The following is a 24,258-nucleotide window of genomic DNA, read 5'->3' on the forward strand; positions in this document are numbered from 1 at the left end:
CAGGGAAAGAAGGAAGCAGAGAAAGGAGGAGAGGCAGTGGAACTCAGAGTACAGAGTCAGGGGAACAGAGACATTTAACAAGAACTTTGAAGGAGGCTTACTGTGTGGGGCTCGATCTACACCAGCATTTCTCTCGTTCCATGAAGCTGTTGGTGACTCTACACTTATGTCCAGTGTGTGTGTGCAGGAAGTCTCGTCCAGTGCTGCCAGAGGCCTACAAGGGACAGAGCAGGGTGCCCTGGGGGGCACTGGGGCCGGGTGGGGCCCACGCTATTGGAAAAAGGGAAACGTAGATGCTTTAGGAGCAGGGAAGGGGTTCAATAAACATCAAAAGCCATGGTGTTCCAGAGGAGAAGGAGAAGAAGCAATGATCTTTCACATCAGTGACAGAGGTCAGGCGTTATCCCCCCTGTGCACCTTCGGAGAAAGTGCGCCTTGTGCCAGCAGAGGGCACTACCATGTGAAAAAGGAAAACGCCGGGAGGAAGAGGCACAACAGTGTGCACACCACTGTCTGAATTCTCTTCTGGCAGCAACGTGGCGAGCTGTGATTCACGTGGAAATGTTATTTTGAGTGGGTTTTCATAAGGATCTGAAGGGGATCAGAACATGCCACACCCAAATACACCACTTTGGCTTATTGATTATTTGGAGAAACAGCAGATGCAGGAGGGCTCTCTGCCCTCCCCCTTTCTGCCTAAAAGCAGGGCATAAATTTACCTCGAGAAGGATGCCCTCCTGCACCAAGCAGAGGACAACACTCTTAGCACCAGAGACCGGAGTCTGCAGAAACGGGTCTACAAGCAAACCTGCGAAACAACCCTTATCTTCCACTAGCCCGTGCATCCCCCAGTCATGGCTCCACAGGGCACTCTCCAGCCCAAGCCCCTCTTTCTCGTCACCCCCCCACAACTTAGCATTCTTGGTTTAAAAAGGTAAGTACGGTCTTGAGTCTATTGGTTTCTTCAGGTTTTCATTTTCCTTTTGAAGACTCCCATGTTCACTTAAAATATTAAACAAGCTTTATGGTTCCCTCCTGTATTGTATCTGTCAGTTCAGTTCTTCGGCCGCCCACAGATCCTCGGAGGGTAAAAGGAAGCTTTTTCCTCCCTACAGATCCTATTCCCGCTGCTTCTAAACACAATTCTGTTAAAATTCCTGGGGACTCTAATATTTTCCCAAATTGGACTTCATGACTTGGAGACCCTTATTATAAAACAACAGCCATACAACCGTGCTGAAGAACTGCTCTTCTGAGCGCAGATCGCACGTGGTGATGGGGTACATCCATCCTTCTCTATCAGGCCGCAGTATTTTGGGTGACTTAGTACATTTTGGTTGAGAACAATTGATTATTTTGCTACAATTCACAAGTTGATGAAGATATTGGAAAAAACATGAGAAAAAGAGTGCTAATTAGGGGGATTGGAATTGTGGGCTCCTGGACGGTTCTCATCAAACAGTAGGAAGGGAGAGAGCTGGGGGCTCTGCGGTCCCACCCCGTGCGGCAGCCCTCCGAGCTGGGCTGCGGCCCCGGGGCCACCAGCAGAGGGCGCGCCTCTACAGGCTTCTCCAAGGCCCGCGGGCCCAGGGTGCCGAGCGGTCGGTTTCGTGGACGCCTTGGGCGGGGCCAGGCGAGGGGCCTCGGGAGGCCGGCAGGAGGGCCGGGTCAAAGGCCCTGAGGACCAGCGAGGCCCTGTCTGTTTCAGCCACTGTTTCCAGGGTCAGTTTGCTATGTGGTTTCCCCAACCTATTCCTGGATTACGTGGAAGTGAACCTGTTTTCTAAGTAACTAACCAAGAAGTGTTGTTCAGCTTCTACAGCGTGTTTTTAGGACTTCGTAGTTGATGTTGGGAAGAGGAGACAGACACTGCACGGCGACCGTCCCAGCTGACGGGCACCAGGGCTGTGGCGGCTTCCTGAGCTGCCTGACCGGACGGGCACCACGGCCTGAGAACACACTGCAGTTTGTTTCTTTCAAGTCATCTTCAAAGTCAGCTGCTCTTGTTTCCCAGCGGTTCAAGCCCGTGTCACAGTTTCCAGTTTTCATCGTTTCAATGTGCACCCTAGGTTCTGCCCACCCGGCCAGTGGACGCGAATTTCTCACAGGAGTTTGCTTTCTCTGCTGGGCACGTCTGACCACCAGGCCACACCACTGTTTCTGGAAGTTAGAAGTTATAGACCTTCAGCACCAGACACTCTATCCAGCGCCCACGTCTGCATTTCCAGAACATTCCCTCACATTCAGGACTCTGCTCGGCAACCAGAGGAGGGGCCTGCGTGCCCTCTGAGCCTGGAGGAAAGGAGGCCGCCCTTGCAGAGACCTCCTTCTCTGTCTGGGATACAGGGATCCAGGAGGCCCGAGGGCGGCCGTATGTGGCCTTTCTGGGGCCTTTAGCTGATTTAGCAGCAAGCAAGAGGGCGAAGCAAGCAAGTCGTGTAAAACTAGACAAAATCGGCCCCCCAAACTGTCATTGAGAATGAGAGCATGGCTGTGGTGATGTGGAGCTTTCTGGGGAGCTGGGGCCCTGGGGATGAGATGGAGGGGTGCTCACACCCAGCCCCCCAAGTGCAGAGTCGGGCCCTGCAGGCCCCGGGGGCAGTGCCTCCTTGTCTTACCCGGGGTCATTCTGGGCCCCAGAGCCCTGTGCAGCCCCCTTCCTCCCCAGTCCTCTCCCCCCTCTCCTCTTCCTCCTCCCCCCTGTCGCTGTCCCTGGTCATTACAGTCATTATGTTTATGGGGATTTAAAAGCATTCCAAAGTTCTACATATTTAAACTAATTTGATGCACAGGGTAATATGGGACAAACACCTGAAAACACACCCGGTTCTTTATTTCTCAAGTTATCTTCAAAATAAGAGCTCCTGGATGGCCAGTTTTCACCCTAAGGGGCCTGTATGGGCAAACACCGCTTGCCTGGCAGAGACTCCGCGGGCAGAGGCCAGAGAGGAAAAGCCAAAGCCAGAGGAGGCTCCCAGCAAAGGAGAGCCGCTCCTTGACCCCGTGGAGCAATTCAGCAGCTTTATGAGCTGTTGACTCTCTGGGAAGCGGCAGGTGGAAAAAGAATTACGTTCTCATGACCAAATAGCAACGTTTCCAGTTACAGAATCTTTTGTACTTCTTTTGTTGAACTTTTAATAGTCTCTTTAGCGAATACAGGTAGTTGAGTAATTGTTTCAAAAGCTCAACAGGTAACACATTTCTTTTCTAGAAACAAGACATTTCTTGACAACCTTATCAGGTATAACAAATCTTTTTTTATTCCCTTGTGTTCTTCCAAGCTGCTTTTTGGATTTTGGAGTTGAGTGCCATGGAGACTCAAACGTCAAAAATATATTGTCTAAATTCATTGCCTTTGGGTTTTTCAGGACTAAGCTGCACAAATCCAGCTTCTAAAACTCAACTCTGGGAGTAACGTGGTCACTGGGGTGAGGGTCAGGCAAGACGGATACTGACTGCCAGCAGGAAGTGCTGGTGTTGGCCCTAAAGTGCCACGGTTACAAAGGAGGGACGCACACGAGCGCTTGTAAACCAGCATTCAGCTGCTACTCGGAGGGTTTTTCTATCAAATTTATCACTGAGCGCAAGACTCTTAACACAGTACTGTGCCCAGTTTGAGGCTTCCTGACAGGAAAGGGATGTGGACAGCCTGCGGGGGCTCTGGGATCCGCCGCCCCACAGCACACTGAATGCTGAGCACGCAGTCGAGAGCCATGTTCTAGCGCAAGCTCGCTCTACGGACGGGGGTTCAGAGAGGCTGAGCAATCTTCTCACGCCACTCAGAGAATCCTCTGAAGGGTCAAAACTCACATCCAGGTCTGTCTGACTCCAGGCCCGTGATTTTAAACATTGTCATTGGGGATTCCCTGGTGGCGCCCTGGTTAAGAATCCGCCTGCCAAGGCAGGGAACACGGGTTCAATCCCTGGCCGGGAAGATCCCACAGGCTGTGGAGCAACTAAGCCCGTGCGCCACAACTACTGAGCCCGTGAGCCACAACTACTGAGCCTGTGAGCCACAACTACTGAAGCCCGCGCGCCTAGAACCTGTGCTCTGAATCAAGAGAAGCCACCGCAATGAGAAGCCCGCGCACTGCAACAAAGAGTAGTCCCCGTTCACCCCCACTTCGTTGTGCACAGCAAAGAAGACCCAATACAGCCAAAAATAAATAAATAAATAATAAACACTCTTTCAAACAAACAAACAAACAAAAACACCGTCATTGAAGGACCTCCCTGTCAGGAGCAGGGAGGAACCTGGGTGATTCCACATAGACGTGGACACCTGAGAGGAGACGGGCCCTTGACCTCCAGGGGTGCCGTCAGGGTTTGAGCAGGAAGGAGTGACGTAAGCTGCTGGTTCCCCTCTTTTGCTTTAGCAGAGAATTCAGCCTAAACTAAACCTGCAGCACGAGTTCAGTATAGCCTAGAGCACTAGGTGCTGTGATGCTGCCAAGGGTCCAGCTCCGTGAAGCGGGGACCGCGTCAGTCCTTCTTGTCTTGAACCCCGGGCCTGCCCCAGGGCCTGGCACATGCACAGAGTTTGTTGATAAATGAATGAGTCTTTTCATCTTTTTAATTTTTTTTTTTTTGAGGCCTTAACTACAGGATAGATGTTCGTGGTTGTGGAAAGCATGATCTTACCTGGGTGTACAGAGGAAGGAAGCAGATTCTGAGAGCCTCTCAGCGGTGCTTAGTCGCTCTATCCAAGACCTACTGATTCCTTTTACGTCTTATGTTGTGCATTTTGGGGTCAGGGTGTAATTTCATCACACTGAGGAGTTTTAATCTGATTTATTTAGATATTTGTTAAAGTAATAATCACAGATTTTTAAGGCAAATTACACAAATACACCTGAGAATTATAAGCAAATCCACAACAGCACAAAATATGGTAACAGAGTATGAATTAATAACTAGAAAAAAATCCAATTCAAAAGCCCTTAACTCCCAATATTACTCTGCATAATGTGTTTCCAGCTATCAGCCTAAGAAGCACAAAAAATAGTTTTGCTGCATCATCTGGTCAAATACACCCTGTGAGCACACGGTTTCGGAGTGCTGACTCACGTGCATTTAAGCTGTCCTCGTGTGATAATCCGGGGGGCCTGCCCTGGCCGAGGTCAGCGCCAGCACTTTGAGGACCAGGCTGGCCATGATGGCCTTGCCATTTTCCCATCACCACTTCTCACACGTCTTCTTCTTCTTTTTTTTTTTCTTTAGTGAGATAATTTATCTTCATTGCCTAAACTGCGGAACATTCTCTACACAGCAATAAAGGAGAAATGGGCCAGGAACAGGACATGCAGGGAAACCAAACTTGGGAATTTATTTAGGAGCAGTTGAAGAGGTTAAGGTCCCAAGCTGATGAGATTGCAACCTTGAAACAGCGGACAGTCTCTCAGTTAAATAAGGGGAGGCGACAGGACAATGAGAAGGAAAGAGGACTCCCTGAGAACCAGATGGCTTCAGGTTTCAAGCAGAGGAGAGCCTGAGCTCATAGCTTCTCATTAGGAAGCCCCTGCTGCGGGACAGGCCTCAGGCCCTTCCTTGAGCCTCCCCCACCTAGGCTATGACTTCCTTCAAGGCGGCCCCCAGCTCTGGGAAGGAATACTGGCAGCCAGTGTCCGCCTTGGGACCACCTTCTGGCCCTCCAGCAGCATGACGGCACGTTGTCGCCCGAAGACAGCTTGTGCCACCGTGCTGGGGAGAGGGATGAATGGGCGGCCCAGGGCTGCGCCCAAGGCCCGGGCAAGCTCAGCGCTGGTAGTGGAGGAGGCTGGAGCCACTCCGTTCAGGACCCCTTGCACGTGGCTTGCTTCAAGGGCGTGGGCTAGGATTCCTGCCAAGTCTCTGATGTGGATCCAGGGGAAGAACTGGTGGCCCGAGCCGATGGGGCCCCCCAGGCCCAGGCGGAAGGGCAGCAGCATGTGACCGATGGCGTGGCCTCCACGGCCCAGCACAGCCCCTAGAGCAGCAGGAAGGACGGTACAGGAGGGCCCCTCAGCCTCCAGGCAGCCCCACCGCTCCTCCCTGCTCCCCCTTCCTCGCCTGTCCTGCATGCTGCTTCGCTCTGTCATGCGTCTTCTTTTCCAGTGCTGTGCTCCAAGCCCGCCCCTGCACTTCGCTTCTCAGGTCCAGGATTTGTCTTTGCTAAATTTCAGTTTCAGTTCCTGTTGGATCAAAAATACATGTTGGAAACAAATTTTACTTTCCTTAGGTAAGGACAGTAAAATACCAATTTACTAGAATGCATGGGAAGTGGAGTATATAATTAAACTCATTCACAATTCTACTTTATTTAGAATTCATCATATCCGTTTAAAAAATAACAGCTTTGTGGAGACATAACTCTACAACCTAAAATTCATCCTTTCAAAGTGTGTACTTCGGTGGTTTGGGTGTATTCAACGCTGTGCAGTCATCTCCGAATCCAGTTTTAGAAGGCCTGAGTCACCCCTGCAAACCAGCTGTGGCTGACGGCTGTCCTCCGCAGCTCTTGGTAACCACCAATCTACTTTGTGTCGCTGTGGATAGGCCTGTCCTGGACGTTTCATGAAAAGGGAATCATACGCTACGTGGCTGTTTGTATCTGGCCTATTTCACTGAGCACAACGTCTTCGATGTTCGGCTACAATGCGGCACGTATCAGAACGTTATTCCTTTTTATGCTTGCATAATATCCTAGTGTATGGTTATATCACATTTTGTTTATTTGTTCATCAGTTGATGGAACATTCTTGTACAAGTTCTTGTGAGGACATGTGTTTTCAGTTCTCTTGGGTGTATACCAAGGAGTGGAATTGTTAGGTTCTATGGTAACTTTATGTTTCACTTTTTGAGGAAAAGCCAGACCATTTTCCAAAGTGGCTATTTCACATCCCCACTGGCAGAAGAAGAGCGTCGTGTTGCCACATCCTGGCATCACATCCCACACCCTCAACACTCATCTTCTGTCTTTTGATTCTAGTCAACTGGTGGGTGTGAAGGGAGGTCTCACTGGGGGTTTGATTTACATTTCCCTAATAACAATGAGCATCTTCTCATGGGCTTATTGGCCATTTGTACATCTTCTTTGGAGAAATATCTATTTAAATAATCAGATCATCTTTTGCTATTTCAACTTCATTGTTGAAAATCTTTCTAAAATGGGTCAAAGTACTTTTACACTAGATTGGTACTTCCACGATTGCACTTTGAACCTGTTGGCTTGTTGGTGTTGGATGTTTTGCTGGGCCTTTAGGACGTCAGCCAAACCCCAGAGTTTTTATTTTTGCTTTTATTTCCCTGAAAGGCTGTGCTGGGAACTGCCTGTGGATAGAGTCTGGGGTAATGGGACCTAGCTGTCCAGGGCTCTCAGGGAAAGGGTATGGACTCATTAGGACCTGGAAGAGGGGAGAATGAAGGCTCCCTGCTGTGTCCTGCCCTGGAGAGTGTCCGCTTACCCTGACCTTCCACAGCATGTGTGTCAGGGGGACTACATAGCACAAATCAGTGTTTCACATGAAATGCTAGGAGTTGAATTCTTACAGTTTTATTTATTTGAACAACATAGTTAAGATATAATCAGGCAAACAACCCATCAAGGGACGGCCTATGTGATCACAAAATATTCTCAAAACTTATATATAGCTCAAGGGGTAGGTTGAAAAGCCGCCTCAATAAATATACTGATGGATTCCTATGGCTTAAAATAAGCCACATTAGTTTTTTCCATTATCTTAAATGGCTAAAACCTGTAAATAGAACCTATTGGATTCTCTTTCAGTTCTAACTATAAGCCTAAAATAATAAATCCCTGTTGGATGCTGAATGCTTGGTAAGTAGTAGGCTCTCAAAAAACACATTAAATGATAATACAAGAATATTTCATAATTAAATTCAGTTACCTATGGAAAAATGTCACCCTGTTCCTCATGCAATATTCTCAAGTAAGAATCGAAATAACCTTAATGGCATCCCTGGTCATTCATCATCCATTGATTTCCAACACACACACACACGATACATACACACACACACATACCGTACACACACACACACACGATACATACACACACACGATACACACACACACACTACACACACACATACCGTACACACACATACCGTACACACACACACACACACGATACATACACACACACACGATACATACACACACACACACCATACACACACACACGATACACACACACAATACATACACACACACACGATACACACACACACATACCGTACACACACACACGATACATACACACACGATACATACACACACACATACCATACACACACATACACACGACACACACACACACAACATATACACATACACACACGGCACACACACATACACATCACACACACATACATACATACACACACCGTACACACACCATACACACACACATACCAAATGGGCAAATATCTTAAGGTACCACTTGCCCACCATGTGCTCTTTTTTTTCTTTTTTTGTGGTACGCGGGCCTCTCACTGTTGTGGCCTCTCCCGTTGCGGAGCACAGGCTCCGGACGCGCAGGCTCAGTGGCCATGGCTCACGGGCCCAGCCGCTCCGCGGCACGTGGGGTCTTCCCAGACCAGGGCACGAACCCGCGTGCCTTGCATCAGCAGGCGGACTCTCAACCACTGCGCCACCAGGGAAGCCCCCCACCATGTGTTCTTAATAAAGGATTTTAGATAAACAAAATTTAGGGTTTGCATAAATGTTAAAGGCTCTGTCTTTACTTTTTTTAAACTTTTTGACCTCCTTCACTCATGTCTCCCACCACCCACCCCCGCCTCTGGCAACCACCAATCTGTTCTCTGTATCTATGAGCTTGTTATTATTATCATTATTATTAGACTTGACATATAAGAGAGATCATACAGTATTTGTTTTTCTCTGTCTGACTTCTTTCACTCAGCATAATGCCCTAGAGATCCATCCATGTTGTCACAAATGGCAAGATTTAATTCTTTGTGCTGGCTGAATAATATCTATATGTATAACTATGTATCTCACAATTTCTTTATCCATTCGTCCATTGATGGGCACTTGGGCTGCTTCCATGTCTCGGCTGTTGTAAATAGTGCTGCTGTGAACAGGGCGAGCGCATATACCTTTCAAGTTAGTGAGGTTTTCGGTTAGTGTTTTTATTCTGTGTGGCAGATGCATACAGTAAAGGAAGAAAGAAATAATATTTCATTATTTCATTGCTTGCCAAGTAAATGCCAGGCACTTTTGTAGACAGTTTTGCAAATGTTTAACCCTGACGTGAGTTCTGGGAGAGGGTTCATATTCTCTCTTACAAATGAGCAATGGAGGCTCACGGGGGCCAGGCAAGCTTGGGGTCAGCCTCACATACACTGTGTCTCCACCAAACCCCCTGCACTGGTTACAAAAACACTGAACCATTGCTCTTCGTGGTCACTTGTGTTTGTTCTGTTTTTGTTTCCTTCTCACGTATGTGGGTTGTTTGGGGTTGGGGTGCTAGACTAGAATAATACACAATTCCAGTAAGTGAGGGCTCCAGCTGTTCCAGGATGGCTAATGGGATTTATTGGTTGATCTTATAGAAACCTTATCCTCCCTCGGTGAAAAGTTATCAATCAGTTAAGTAATTTATAAGTTTAGAGTTAGGGATAAATGAGGATGATTTGAGAGGTGAGAAAGGAGGATGAAAAGTTGAAATCCTTCCTTCAAAATATTTGAGATATTTTGCAAGTTAACATTTAAATTAGCAAAAAAAAAAAAAAAGAAAAAGAAAGAAAGATTGAAGAGACATCCAGACGAGCTGGTGGTTCAGCCCTTCGGCAACTTAAGAAATGTCCGGTGTTTCCTTGGAGACGCTGCTCTGGAGGAGAAGGAATCAGGGCTCTAGCAGGGAAGGACCATTTTCTCTGCCAAGTCAATGAAACCCATATTTTCTGGAATTTTTAAACATAAACTGCAGCATATCCTGTCTGTGCCAGACCAGCAAAGGCCCCAGACCCAGCTGACTGGACCTTGGGTAGGTGACATCTGGTCAAGGGTGGCTACTGGGATTTCTTTGGACCATCTTCCAACTTTCTGGTCCTAGAAACTAGAGTTCTTTCCTCCCTAAACCTGCAGTTTTCAAATAGCTTGGTTTTGTCCTGCTACCCCTGCTCCCACCTGAATGCTCACCAGATCCCTGTGTTTCCAAGGATGGAAGACAGGGGCTTGTCAAGGAAAAGTTCAGGTACACAGTTCAGAGCAAGTCCTGCTAGTTCAAGGCCGGGAAGGGGTCTCTCACTGAGGAAATCCATAGCTGGGTGTCTGTTCCTCTTCCCTGTGCCTGTCACCACCCTCGTCCGGCACACAGAAGCTGAGGCCCTGGAAACTTCCAACAGGGCATGAAGGCCACTCGTGAGAGAGCTGTCTTTGGAGTTTGATTCTGACACTCAGATCACATTTTCGACTGGGGATCCAGAGGCAATGAGCTGGGAGTTGTTTCCTTATGCTTTCCCTGTCTGTTTTTCCATGAAGAAGGAAAGCACAGAGCGGTGATAACCTGGCCAGGAGGCCCAGCCCTGGGAAACCTGCCTGCCCCGTTCCCAAGGGTCTGGTCTTTGTCAGAGCTGTGAATGCTTCTCCCCTAAGGCCCCTGTCCTAGTCCCCGGCAGCCCCTGGCCCTACACTTAAACACTTAGCAGAGCTGGTGACCCTTCAAATAAAATGCAGGAAACCCTATTACTAGGAGCTTCTGTTTTCCCTTTTCTTTGTTTTACTTTATCTTAACATCTCCCTTTACTCTTGGGCTTTATCTGTTTCCTGTTTTGTCAAAGCGGGATTTCAAGAGAGTCAAAGTAAATAAATGAAGGATGGATTTGAAGCACAGATTCCAAGCATTTTCTTGACATTTGCTAAAGAAAACAATAAATGGGGAAAAAAAGTAAGGAAACAAAAATAAGCAAAAACTAGAAATGAGAGCAAACATGATATGATACTTAGGTCAATAAATATAAATGGATACAACTGGGGAAAAAAGCCTCTCAGACTAGATTATGAAACAAAATTACAGTGTTCTGCTTAGAAGACACAAACCTGAAATAAAAAGACACAGAAATATTAAAAATAAAATTATGTCAAAAAACAAATCAGATAGATACAAACCAAAGGAGGGCTTCAGAGGAATAAACACATGAGATCCCAATAGAAAAGGGCCCTAGGACCCAGAGAAGTCAGTGAGGAGACCCCATGTGATGGGCACATTCCTCCCTCTATCAGGGAGGACCTAGGAGAAGCCTTTTGTGCTGCTGGGGGTGTGAGCCACTGTAAACCTCTGGAAAGCAGTTTGTATCAAGTGTAAAGAATAGGAAAAGCTTTTGATATTACAAACTGGTGTTTTTTAAGCAATAAATTTGGGGAAAATGAACTCATATCTCAGACTTACACAATGTACAAAAATTCCATATTTATTAAATTCTATATTAATTAAAGATTTAAAGTGAATCAAGAAAACTATGAAAGAATTTAGGGAAAATATAAGAGAATATTTTTCTAATATTAGCTTGAGAGAGCCCTTTCTCTGTATGGCACAAGAACCAGATGCCATAAGGGAAAATAGTGACAGATTTGATGACCTAAAAATAAACTAGGTGAAATGATAAATAATAACGTGGGAAAAATATTTGTGACACTGATAATAGGAAAAAGTAAATACTAACAATACATACTAAAAACTAAAATAGACACAACAGTAGGAAATTGATCAAAGGTATGAACAGACAGTTAATCCATAGAAGAAATCGGAAGGAAAGAGTGTGAGGAAACGGATTTCAGGTGAAGCCATTGCACGTGGACGTGCAAACTGCTGGACCCTTTTCGAGGGCAGTTTGGTAGCATCGGAAAATTACATGCGCACCTTTGGAGGGAACAGTTTCACTTCTAGGAATGTAAGTTGTAGAAATAATATGTGTAAAGGCCCCTACGGGCTAGGGCGATTATCACAGTTCCATGAGGAGTAGTGAAAAACTGGAAACAACCTAGATTTCTATAGTTAGGGGCTGACTACACAAATTAGGGCACATCTGAGAGCAAATACTCTGTGACTGCTAAAAAGGAACGGAAAAGATCTTTATATACTGACACGAAACTCTTTCCATGACACGTTATTGAATGAAATGAGCAACTTACAGAAAACTGTGTAGAATGTGATCCCATTTTTGTTTAAACAAGCGAATCTATGTAAGGAGAAAAGTCAGAGCTCACAGACAAGTTGTTGGCAGTGATCACTTCCAGGGGGTCCAGACCAAGAGAAGTGTGCCTCTTACGCACTCTGTACTATTTTACATTTTATTTTTTACAATAAACAAGTATTAGTTTTATAATTAAAAATAAAGATTTGTGGGCTTCCCTGGTGGCGCAGTGGTTGAGAGTCCGCCTGCCGATGCAGGGGACACGGGTTCGTGCCCCGGTCCGGGAAGATCCCACATGCCGTGGAGCGGCTGGCCCCGTGAGCCATGGCCACTGAGCCTGTGCGTCCGGAGGCTGTGCTCCGCAACGGGAGAGGCCGCGGCAGTGAGAGGCCCGCATACTGCAAAAAAATAAAAATAAATAAAGATTTGTAACGAATTGTTCAAGTTTTCAATGTAATTTGCAAACTAGGTTTTCTGAATGCCTTAGCACCTTGTTTTATTGTACTCCACAGACACTGCGTTTTTTTACAAATTGAAGGTTTGGGGCAACCCTACATCAAACAAGTCCATTGGCTCCATTTTTCCAACAGCATTTGCTCACTTTGTGTCTCTGTGTCACATTTTGGTAATTCTCGCAATATTTCCAACTTTGTCGTTATTATCATATCTGTTAGGTGATCTCTGGTGTTACTATATGACTCACTGAAGGCTTAGATGGTGGTTAGCATTTTCTAGCAATAAAGTGTTTTTTTATTAAGGCATGTACTTTTTAAAGACACGATGCTACTGCACAATTAATAGACTACAGTATAGTGGAAACATAACTTTTAGATGTGCTGGGAAACCAAAACATTGGGTCCGTCTCAGGGTGAGGGTTGGGCACCGAGCGTTTATTCAAACTTTGATGTCTCTGCATTGTTGCCTGTGATGGACTAGATTTCAAGGGAAAGCAAGTCCCTGAAACATAATGGCTAATATGCATACAGATTGGGGCAGTGGTGAGTGAAGATTTTATAGCTCTTCAGTTTGACTCATCGGGACAGTCATAAACAGGATAATTAATGACAAAATGATAATTAATGACATGGCTCACGGGGCCTTCCCCTGTGGATGGGGGTATCTTCTTTTTTCATTCGGAATTATTGTTTTTCCAGCAACAAGGACAAGATGAAGAGGGAGAGTTTAGAGTTTAAATTATCTGCTACACATGTTCAGATTATTTTCTTTGCCTTTCTGGACACAGTGTGTGACTGCCATTTCAGGATTATCACATAATTTCCCACTGAGGTTTATCTATCTTACTCAGAAAGGTTTTCACCAAATCTTTCTCCTACGACCTATAATCAATCAGCTGAGCTCATTTTTATCTCCTTAAATCTTTTTCGGTGAGGAAATAGCAGATGAATTCATGAGTTGAGTCATTGTTCTGTGTCTTCCGTTATTAGGATATGACCACTTGGCACACGCTTGCTGACAATAGAATAAAATGCCCTAAAATAGCAAAGAATCATTAAGTCCATAAGTTTGATGAATCTGATGAAGGGAATGGAAGCCTCAACTATGGGTTGGAAAGAAAAAGGATGTGCAGTACCTGCTCGGGCGGCGGGTCTGCCCCTCCTAGGGTGCCTGGTGACAGTGTCCTGGCTCTGAGCTCGATAGGATGGCCCTGCGTTTGTGATCCTTTCCAGAATGATTTTGTTTTCTCTCTGCAGTCTACGAAGCTCTTGTTCTCCTTTCTCCCTGTTTAGACTCCAAAGAACAGCGTTGACGTTGAAACATGCAGAGGGTTATAGCCTGCGACAGAGTCTTCATTTCAAGAGAATGAGCTGAGTGCCATCTGGGCAGGAAGGGTTCCCAGAGCGGGAGTGTCCCCCTCGTTCCTTTGTTTCACAAACATTTGGAAGCCCACCCCTCTCCAGGTGCCTGGTTGGGAGGTGCTGGGCTTTGGAGATGAACAAACGCAGCGCTGAACTCGGGGACCTTGTGGCCCCGTTGGGGAGGTGACGTGTAGAGGAGACTATGCAGACGGTGGTATTGATGCACTGGGGGCCAAGGCGGGGGACACTCAGAGCCTCCTGAGGGTAGTGGGAGGAGGCGGTGACCAGGGCAAGCGATGCTGGGACAGAGCTTGAAGGCAGAGCAGTTGTCACAGGCCAGACGGAGAGGAAGGATGTTTCAGGTGGTCTGGCGTGTCTGGAGAGGTGAGCGGGGGGTCCACAGAGGCAGGACTTGGGGTACATGCAGCTCAAGGAGTTCTGACTTGTCCTGAAGGCAGTGGCGAGCCGTCAACGGTTTTAAATCACACTCACACGTGCGTAAGAAAGATGGCTGGAGAGAGGGCGGAGGAGGAACCAGAGTGACACTGGAGGGGCACCGACTGGGAGCCCACTGCTGCAGTCCAGGTGAGAATACGAGGGCCAGAGTCAGGCGGCTGCATCCGGATCGGGGAAGGGCTGCCCGAGAGGAGGAACCAGGAACAGCTGGCCCTGGCTGGCTGGGGGAAGGCGGAGGAGAGGGGGTTAGGGCTGCACAGGTCCTGGGACAGGATGACCGGCTGAACACGGGGAGAGTTGCTGACGTAGGGAGTGACAGTGGGGTGCTACGCGCACCACCGTCAGAACGTTTACTGAGTACCATCCTAAATACTTCAGACACACCGTTCCATTGACGACAGATGCCATCCACTGCTGTATGTACCACCAGAAAGAAAATTGCGGCCAGCGAAAGCATGCCGTGCTCTGCAAGACGTATTCCATCTCCAGAGCTGTTACAGAGTGTGTGTGTGTGTGTGCGTGTGTGTGTGTGTGTGTGTGTGTAGGGGGCGCGAGTGTGTCTTAAAATCTATGAAATGTGATTATCTCACTCAACCCTTAGAAGCAGGCACTATCGTTAGCCCTGCTGAGGCGGAAGACGTGTCCGGGGTCACAGAGCGAATTGGTGGTGGAGCTGCAGCACGTGCCCCTGTGAGTGTGAGTCGTGTGGGACGTCGAGATGGAGTCACCTGTTCAGCTGAAGCTGTGGGTGTGAAAGGATGGGCAGCTTGGAGTGGCACTGACGTGGAGGCAGAAGGGGCACCGCTGCGTGGGGAGGTTAGGGAGACCGGAGGGCAAACCAGGGCAGACGAAGATGATAAGGCAGAAAGGAGCTGTAAGACAGGAGAAAGAGCTGGAGCTAGCAGGGAGAGGGCACTGATGTTAAACATTTTTGTAGGTCAAACACAATGAAAAATCAGCAATTTCATTCAACACACACAGAGTAGAGCTGAAAAGAGTCTGCATGAAAATTCGTGCATAAAGACGTCCGTTTCCATATCACTTATGACAGTGGAAATTCTCAGTTAATCTAGTGGCCTAATAAGAAGGCACTGATTGAGCAAATAAATGATGTCATTGTATTAGAACATGTGACAAACCCACTAAATAATGTTCAAGAAAACATCTTAGAGGCTACAGGTTGAAAAAGGATTGAGCACTTCTGAAAAAAGCCGCCGTCATTACAATAATCCGTCACGGTCACCACGTTAAAGGACTGTGATGGAGCCAGTGAGCACATTCTGGGGTGTGTAGGGTGCAGGGCACCGAGGTTATTTACCTTGGAAAGACGGGCTTTTAGGATTCGCGACTGTCTCTAAGCATTTGCAGGGCGATTTGAAAGACTGTGGCGGCCTGCCGTCCTCCACGTCCACAGAGAACTCTGCTTTGGGTACAGCCTCGGGGCCCTTAGAAGGCAGCAGCACCTGGCTGGGGTTGTGACCAGCAGGACACAGGAGGACATGACCCTCCACGCTCTTCCCAGATCCTGGGCCCAGGGGTCTGCCAGCAGAAAAACGAAACCCTATCCTGGAAAACCTCCTGGAAATGGAACTTTTGAGAACCGCCTGGCACAGGCCCTGGGGCACGGCCACTCCGCCAGTAAGCTGTGCTCCCCCACCTTCTAGCTGCCGCCCCGCCGCGTTCTGTGGCCGCTGGGCCTCAGTTTCCTCATCTGTAAACTGGGAATGCAGTAGCCTCTCCGTCTCCGGGTCACTGTGGGGATTAAAGAGTCCTGGCTTTAACAGGCTTGTAAGGGTCCATGTGGACCGGCAACCCCTGGCCACAAGACCTATTGCTCGGGTCCCGGGTTTGCCGTAGGTGGGGAAACAGCCCGGGTCCGGGTAAGACCTCGATTCACAGACAGGGTGCAGCTCTCTCTGGAGAGGGCAGAGGCGCCTGGCTCTGGCTCGTGGGCAGAACCTGCTCGCCCTGCACCCAGGCTCCGCGCCCACCCGGCTCTGGTGCTGCCTGTGGATGGGGGCTCCTGATCTCCCGTGCACGCAGGCGTCTCTGCCACAGGTCTGCACCCCAGTCCTCATGCTGCAGGAGCCCCTCCACAGCAGCAGACGGTTGTCCCTGTCGATGACGGGCAGCCGGCCCTCCTCCAGCTGTGCAGACCCACGGGGGCTGTGCCTGGGCCTCCCTGTGCACAGGTCTATCTGGAGGATCCCTTCAACCCCACCGTTCCTGGGCCTTAGGCCGCCTCCTCACGCGCCAGCCAGCGCTGCCGCAGCAGCTTCCTGTGTGACGCCGTGGGTTCCTATGTCTCTGAACTGGGACCCATTAGGATGGGGCCAAACTTCACATGCTCGGAGTGGAAGTAACAGTGAGGACGACGTGATTCTTTGTGAAATTAGGTCATCCTCAAAAACTCTGAGCTGCGTCAGTGAAATATAAAGGAAGTCACTTTGTATTTTAAGAGATAGATTTTACACTGTCCAGAAGAAGAGATTTGAGGCCAGAGGAACCAAATGTCCTCTTGCTCTAGGGTTTAAACTGATTGATCTGTTGGTCTCCTCTTTTGCTCTGCCCGGTTAGGCGGGCACCCGGCGGCACATAAGGACACACAGCATTCTGCTTCTGGAGGCTTGACCACCAGCACAACCATGTGATTCTTGCTCTCATCAGATGGCTTACACTTCAAGAAATAAATATTCGGAGGTGGGCACAGAATGGCCTGGTTTAACGGAACGATCCTAGTTAATTACTCGAGATCTGCCCTGAATACATTGCCACGCCTCCTGTTCCCGGCTTCCTGCCAGGTCAGCAGGGAGACTAGAGAAGATTTCTGTTGCAGTTACCACCACGCCTTTCCAGGTGAGACAGGCTTAACTGGTTACTTAGAGGCATTTTTTTTTTGATACGTGACTTGTTTCTTCCTTACGAGAAACCTGCCTTTTCCATTTTCCTGGGTTTTAAGCTGACATCTTCGGTGTTGTGTTAGTTATACCCGTAACAGTAACTGGAGCAGAAGCGAAAGTTACCTTGAGCTTCCCGAGTTTCAGGTGGAGGTGGCTAAGGGTCCGCGGGGCGCAGGGGTCCACCAGCGGCTGGGCCTCCTGCACCTGTGCCGAGCAGGCAGTGCGACCCAGGCATACTCTTACCAGGCAATTAACCTAGCTTTGATCGGGCAGCTCCTTGGCGGCAGGCACTGGGAACGTGTATAGATCGTCATTCACAGCACCAGAGATTTCAAGTTGGCCTGGGCAGAAAGTTCTGAATGAGGCTCAGGCCTTGGTTCAGAGCCTGAGCAGCCCCTGGAGGCAGCCGGGCAGCCCTCAGGAACGAGCCTACGTGGTCATTTTCAAGTAGAGAATCAGGTGCATGTGGAGGGAGAGCTCATAAAACATAACTGCAGCTGACCTTCTGCTCTGCACTCTGTGGCCAAAGCGCTTTGAGACAGTGCATCATGTCCCTGAATCCACCTGACTCCAATTTCTGAGCCTCTGGCAGTATTTTCAGAATGAGAACCTTAGCCATTGATTAAGTGCAAAACGATCCATGCAGAGTTTCCTATCAGAAAGTGTACAAACAAGGGAAGAATTTATATTGTAAAATGTGATGGACTAAACGCACAAGGGCTGTAGGTATTACCACTTCCAATAAGAAGGCGCCCCCATATTCTAGACACGAGCTCCCAAATCACCAGCTGCTGATCTGGAAGCGGCAGCTCCCGCCGCGTGTGTCCAACGTGCCGGCTGAGCACCAGGCACCCGGGACCCGAACCCACAGAGCCGAGTGGCGACGGAGCAGGCACGTGCTCAGAGAGCCAGGAGATGGCCAGAGGGTTTGGCTGCCATGCTCAGGAAGCAGCACTTGTGTCCTGAAGTAAGGGGGCCCCTGGAGAGCAGAGGCAAGGGAGAGGTCCTCTGCCACTGCTGCGGAGCGGGACAAGGCCTCACGCTGCGCTGTCACCGTAGGGACCAGGGGCGCGAGCCTGCTGGGGGGGGGGGGAGGGGAGGGGTGGAGACGGCCCCAGGCTTATGTTAAGGAAACATCAATAGCAATTTCTGTTTTGTTATTTATTGTTTATCTTTGGCATGAATGGGTGTTGAGGTTCCGAGGCTGAGGCCCTACTGAGACGCGGGGCTCGGGGAGGGGTCTGAATCTGCAGGTGCTGTGGGCACAGCCCTCCTACAAGCTGCACCAAAGTCCCTTCCGTCCCCAGGGGTTCTTGGCCAAGCAGGGAGGAGCTCCTCTGAAGAGCCGACCCCATGCTGATATGAAAGAAGAACCGGGGAGATATCAGGTGGTGAACACTTCCCCACCGACAGCTCTCTGCTGAGCGCGCACGACATGCTCTGGGTGACAGGACCAGGCCACCACTCTCCCAGACTGGGGGACACAAACAAGAGAACCGAGCGAACGCTTTCCATTCGCTATGCAGCGACGCGAAGCAGGAGAACAAGATGCAGAGTGAGAGGCTGCGCGCCCGTCCTTGTTCTCAGAGAGCTGGCGGGGAGGCTCCAGAACCGGAGGTCGCAGGAAGGGCAGTGAGCCCAGGACGTGGCCAAGAGGCTCCACGGGGCTCCCATGGGGACACGGGTGCAGGGCCACGTGAGGGGGCCCTGGGCCAGCCTTGCACCCAGGCGCGCAGCACCCTGGGAGGAGCAGGAATCTTGGGTTCACTCCTGGGGGGCCCCTCCAGATCATCCCAGGGCACCCCGGTTCCCAGAATGGCCGCTTCTTCAGAGCATTTCTCAGCCTTGACGGCCATCCAGCACCCTGCACTTGGACGACTCCGCGAGGTCTCGGGGGCAGAAGACCGCCGGGCTGTTTGGGACCACAGAGCCACCTTCTCAAACGAGTTCCAAGTTTGCATCAGGTAAGTGGAAAGAATAACGTGTCCTAACAGAGACAAAGGTCAGCTTGCAGTCCCCACTGGGGTGTGCTGTTTGGATAGGGGAAAGGGTCCCTGGGATCTCTTTGCCTTTTGGGTCATTTAGGAAAAGCTAAGTACTTTATAAACACGTGCCACGTTTGAGAAAGGATGGTCCTAAAACATAGCACTTGAAAACCGTAGTCTGTTTAATGGAATTTTTATTGTATGGCAACATATATGACCAAGCTTTTAAGGAAATGCCATTTCAACTTTCCATCTCTGAAAAGAAAATTCGCCTTTGGCTTCCAGGGGAGCCCTGGCATCCGGGGTCCTGCTCTGCGCACCTGGCCCCTACCTTTCTCCTGAGATTCGGGTAGGCTTTCTCCCACGTGCCCTGAAGGCAGCCCCTGCCATGGGGAAGAGTCAGCCGGGGGGCTCTGGGTATCTCCCACAGCAGAGAGGAGCCCCCCGCCGTGCAGCCCTGGAGGGACTGTGTTTGCCGGGTCACATGACAGTCGTCATGGCTTCCAAGCTCTGGGGAGGGCAAGAGAGCAGAGGGTGGCCTGTGCACTTGGCAGGAAGAGCTGAATGTCCTTCCCTCCAGTGGGCATTTTCTCAGAGATGCCATTTTGAGGAGCACCCCTCACCACCGCACACTCACGAATAAGGTAAAGAATTTCTCCCCCAGCTAACCTCTCCCCACCCCATCTTTTCCTCCCCTCCTTCCCCACATTATCCTCCCCTTCCTTAGCCCCTTCCTCTTCTGTCTTTGAATTTGATAATAATTTGGACAACTCCAGATATTTTTATTTGCAGCTTGGGTGGCAGATCTTCATTAAATTTGTTTGTTTGTTTGTTTTTACTTTTGGCTGCGTTGGGTCTTCATTGCTGTGGGCTTTCTCTAGTTGCGGTGAGCGGGGGCTACTCCTCATTGCGGTGCGTGGGCTACTCCTCATTGCGGTGCGCGGGCTGCGCGGGCTTCTCATTGTCGTGGCTTCTCTTGTTGCAGAGCACGGGCTCTAGGCACGCAGGTTTCAGTAGTTGTGGCTCGCGGGCTCAGTTGCTCCGCGGCATGCGGGATCTTCCCACACCAGGGATCAAACCCGTGTCCCCTGCGTTGGCAGGCGGATCCTTAACCACCGCGCCACCAGGGAAGCCCCTTTGTTAAACGTTTTGGCAATGGACTTGAAGATTAGCTATAGAAAGCTTTAGCCGTTTTAGGCCATTCCTCTCTCCCTGGCTTTTTTCTGGTTGGGGTGGGTTTTCCGTGAGCCAAATGAAGTAAAGTGCTGACAGCATATCTGTTGAGCCGTTCATCTTTGTCAAAATCATATGCTCCATTCTGGAGATGGCATGATTAGAGGAATTGGTTAATGACAAAGTAGCAGTATCGTTTTCAGAATTCTGGTCTTCATTACATTACAGAATCCATTACAAAAACTTTGCAGTGTGGCATTAGCGAATGGGAGCTCACTGTTCAGCTATGTGTAAGTAAAGTGTCAAAAAGAGGCATTTTATGAGGAATCGAGTTCTGCATATTAACACGACTCAGCGGCTGTCAGTCTCAGAGAGAATTAGCCAAGCTTAAGTTGAATCAGACTTGGGAAAAGTAAGATGAGAATAAAATCTGACTATGACTCTCTCCTGTCCTGCTCCAGGCGCCTGAGCTGCAACGTACTTAATTGGTTCTAATGATCTCGAAATTTTGGTAGAAGACTTGGCAGGTTGGTAAAAGTGTTGATATGCGGAAAGTTTAAAAGTTATCTGAGTAGAATAAATTATTAAAAGAACGAATTTATTTTAGTTCAGGATTGTTCACAAGTATTAACTTTAGAAAACTATACACATACAGTAGAAGACAGATGTAAGAATTACTGCCTAAAAAATACAGACGGCACCTTAAGCCATAGGCTTCGTTAAGATTTCTTAGCCTATAAAACCTGCACGTCACAGTCAGAGGAATTCTGTTAAAATAGTTCACTGTCTTTACCCAGTTACAGTCATTGATCAAGCCCGATATCTGCCATTAATGATGATGGAAGATGGGACTGACATTAGTCACTGAGTCCCCAGTGGGAATCCGAGACTTCTCGTTCAACCATGGGTCTGGGTCTACATAACTCTTGTCTTTCGTTTCCTGAAGCCCGTTGGCCTCACAGGCTGAGAGATTTTTGACAACCTCAGAGTCCTGCCAGGTGCCTGGGGGTGGAGACCACTCTGTCCAGTTTGCTCGAGGTCGTGTGGACAGCCTGGGGATTGAAGACAAAGCAGAAACGGGACAGGATAAAGGATGTTTGAGGGCTTTTGAATATGTGCTTTTGCTGCACACGTTGTTACGGATGTGCCTGTCCAGCTGTGTGCTGACCATCCACCTGGGCTTGCTCTCAACTGACCAGCCACTCGATTCACATTTGCTCTTTGATTTGACTTGAAGGCGGGACCCAGGGCAGAGGACCTGGGAAAGATAGATGTGCCCCCATGAACCAGAAAGGTCACCATCAAGCTACCTGGCCTGGCTCCCATGTGCCTGCCCACCCAGGCTCGAGCTAAGGTTTAGTTTTCAACATGCTTTCAACAAGATCAGACAGAAAAGTCAGTTAGCCAGGAGCTCCTTGGTGTTTGTCCTGAGGAAAGACTGTGAAACACTGACAAGGATTTACACACATCAAAGACTTCCTCATAAAAGTGGAAGATTAGAAGGCCTGGAGTTTAATTAGTCACAAGAGACCACGTTAGCTTCCACTGATGTTCCTTTTCTGCCCAAGACCCAATCCGTGACACCACTTTGCGTTTTGTGAACTTTTAAGTAGAGAATTGTTTTTATATGGTCCTAGGTTTGAATGTTGAATGTTATACAGTTTCCTCCTATGCTCTGCAGAAAATAATCACCAAAGCCTGATTTCGATTTGATTTTTCACATGACACCTGTGTGTTCAGCTCAGCCATAATCAGCGTTTTGGCCCAATATTGACCTGAAAATTGAGTTTATTAATAATGCCTTGAAACGTTACCCAGTGATATGATGACTGCGTGAAGCCCTTGCACATGATCGGTTATGATGTATACACGGGATCAAGCATTTGTGCTATAATATGTGTTAATTAAATCCTTAATAGTCATAATTCTTTGCTTGTGTCCTATGACTATAACTGCTTTTTCTGTTCCTTTACCCTCCCACAGGGGCAGTGAGAGCCACACAGAGCAACGGGCTTCGTTCTTATTTCACAGGACAGAGTAGTTTAAGAACGGTCTCAAATTGCCTCAGACTCATTCACTTTTGCAGGGAAACTGGCCCACAGATGTTTGTTCTCAGAAATAATGAGGCGCCCCCAGTGGCCACTGATGAGCGCGGGTCACTGGGAGGCCTTGGTGAAGACACTGGGCACCTACATCCAGTAAGGGGTTGGCTGTTCCCCCAGCACCGAGAACACCTGAAAACATGGATAGCGTCTTAAACGCACCAAGGAGCTGACTTAGGGGTCAGGAGTTTCGAGGCTACAGTCAGAGAAACCAGAGTCCTGAGCCAGCCCATGGGGAGCTCTTCCTGGGGGCACTCACGGTCCCCAAAATTGGGGTCTCTGCAAGTGAGAGACATGGGGAGCCCAATAGGAGACCATGGCTGCACCCTTGGGAAAAGGTGAATCAGAAACAATCTCCAGGACTTCCCTGGTGGCACAGTGGTTAAGAATCCGGCTGCCAGTGCAGGGGACATGGGTTCAATCCCTGGTCCAGGAAGATCCCACATGCCACAGAGCGACTAAGCCCGTGCGCCACAACTACTGAGCCCGCGAGCCACAACTACTGAAGCCCCGCACCCTAGAGCCCATGCTCTGCAACAAGAGAAGCCACCGCAATGAGAAGCCCGTGCACCGCAACAAAGAGTAGCCCCCGCTCACCACAACTAGAGAAACCCCGCACGCAGCAACGAAGACCCAACGCAGCCAAAAAAAAAAAGGAACAATCTCCAAAAGCAACTGCCAGGTTCCTGCAGAGCAGGCCAGAGAGGGGGAGACCCTGCAGCCCAGCTTGAGTGCCTGGCAGCCAAACGCCCTCACCTGGGGCACTGGCTGAAACAGCCCTGGACGGAGACGTCCCAAGATGCCGAGAAAAAGTGATGGCCTCCCTCCAAGGCCCCGAACTTTCCCAGTGTCTCCAGGGCACGACCGTCTTACAAAGTGAATCGATGTGAGTAGAGCCAGCAGAAACCTCAGAACCGACGCCCAGAGATGACAGCTACCGGAATCATGAGACGATTATGGGACAGCGGCCCTTACCGTGTTTTAAGGGGGATAAAAAGCCGGAATCGGGAATATCTGCAGGATACAGGAAACCACAAAACTTGTCAATACAGGAGGACCATCTACAGAATTTGCAAAATTTGACCATATGCTGAGCTATAAAAATATCTCCACAAATTTCAAAGGACCACGATCATACAGGTAACATTAAAGTGAGATTGAGCTAAGAATTAACGACAGAGATCGCTAGGAATCGCGTGTATTTGGATGAGCTCTAAGGTCAGGAACGGGGTGGTCCTGTGACCTTCGTGTGCTTTTAGGATAAACTGGATGTATTTGTTGGGTGTTTTGAAACCAAGGAATTTTAGTTGCCAGTAATTAGTGATGTTGGGCTTATTTGTAGCCTCAGTTATGCAAGCACTTCTCAAGAATGTTAGTCCCAGAAAGATTCACTTAGGTCTGTTAATCCTACTCTGAAGATGGTCTTATAGGGAGTTAATCCAGAAAAAAAAGAAAAGCTAAATATACACGGACGACGAACTTCAGTGTTTCTAATTTTACTGCTAGCGGAGCTATGCGCCTGCAGCGTCCTCTGTGGGGGAAGGTCACCTGTGCACATCACATGATGGGATATAGTGCAGCCGAACTACTATGATTACAAAGATTGTAAACCCACTAAAGCAGATACAAAATTTTTCCTCTTCCAGCACGTAGGAGTCAGGAGTGC

At 48.8% G+C, this 24,258-nt stretch overlaps 1 protein-coding gene across 1 annotated transcript; it reads right to left on the reverse strand.

Moving 5' to 3' along the window:
* Window positions 1-5,579: 5,579 nt before the first annotated feature.
* LOC111176310 (uncharacterized) lies at window positions 5,580-22,340 on the reverse strand. Its single transcript, XM_089899802.1, is given in 10 exon segments — window positions 5,580-6,212; window positions 13,751-13,852; window positions 13,854-13,944; window positions 14,469-14,653; window positions 15,216-15,304; window positions 15,751-15,957; window positions 16,090-16,579; window positions 17,456-17,536; window positions 19,649-19,783; window positions 22,305-22,340. Coding segments are annotated over 10 exon segments (2,049 nt in total).
* Window positions 22,341-24,258: the final 1,918 nt, after the last annotated feature.

The sequence above is a fragment of the Delphinapterus leucas genome, chromosome 18 (genome assembly GCF_059928025.1).
Source record: "Delphinapterus leucas isolate spDelLeu-1000000601 "Yukka" chromosome 18, BTC_Dleu_Yukka2, whole genome shotgun sequence".
Classification (NCBI taxonomy): Eukaryota; Metazoa; Chordata; class Mammalia; order Artiodactyla; family Monodontidae; genus Delphinapterus; species Delphinapterus leucas.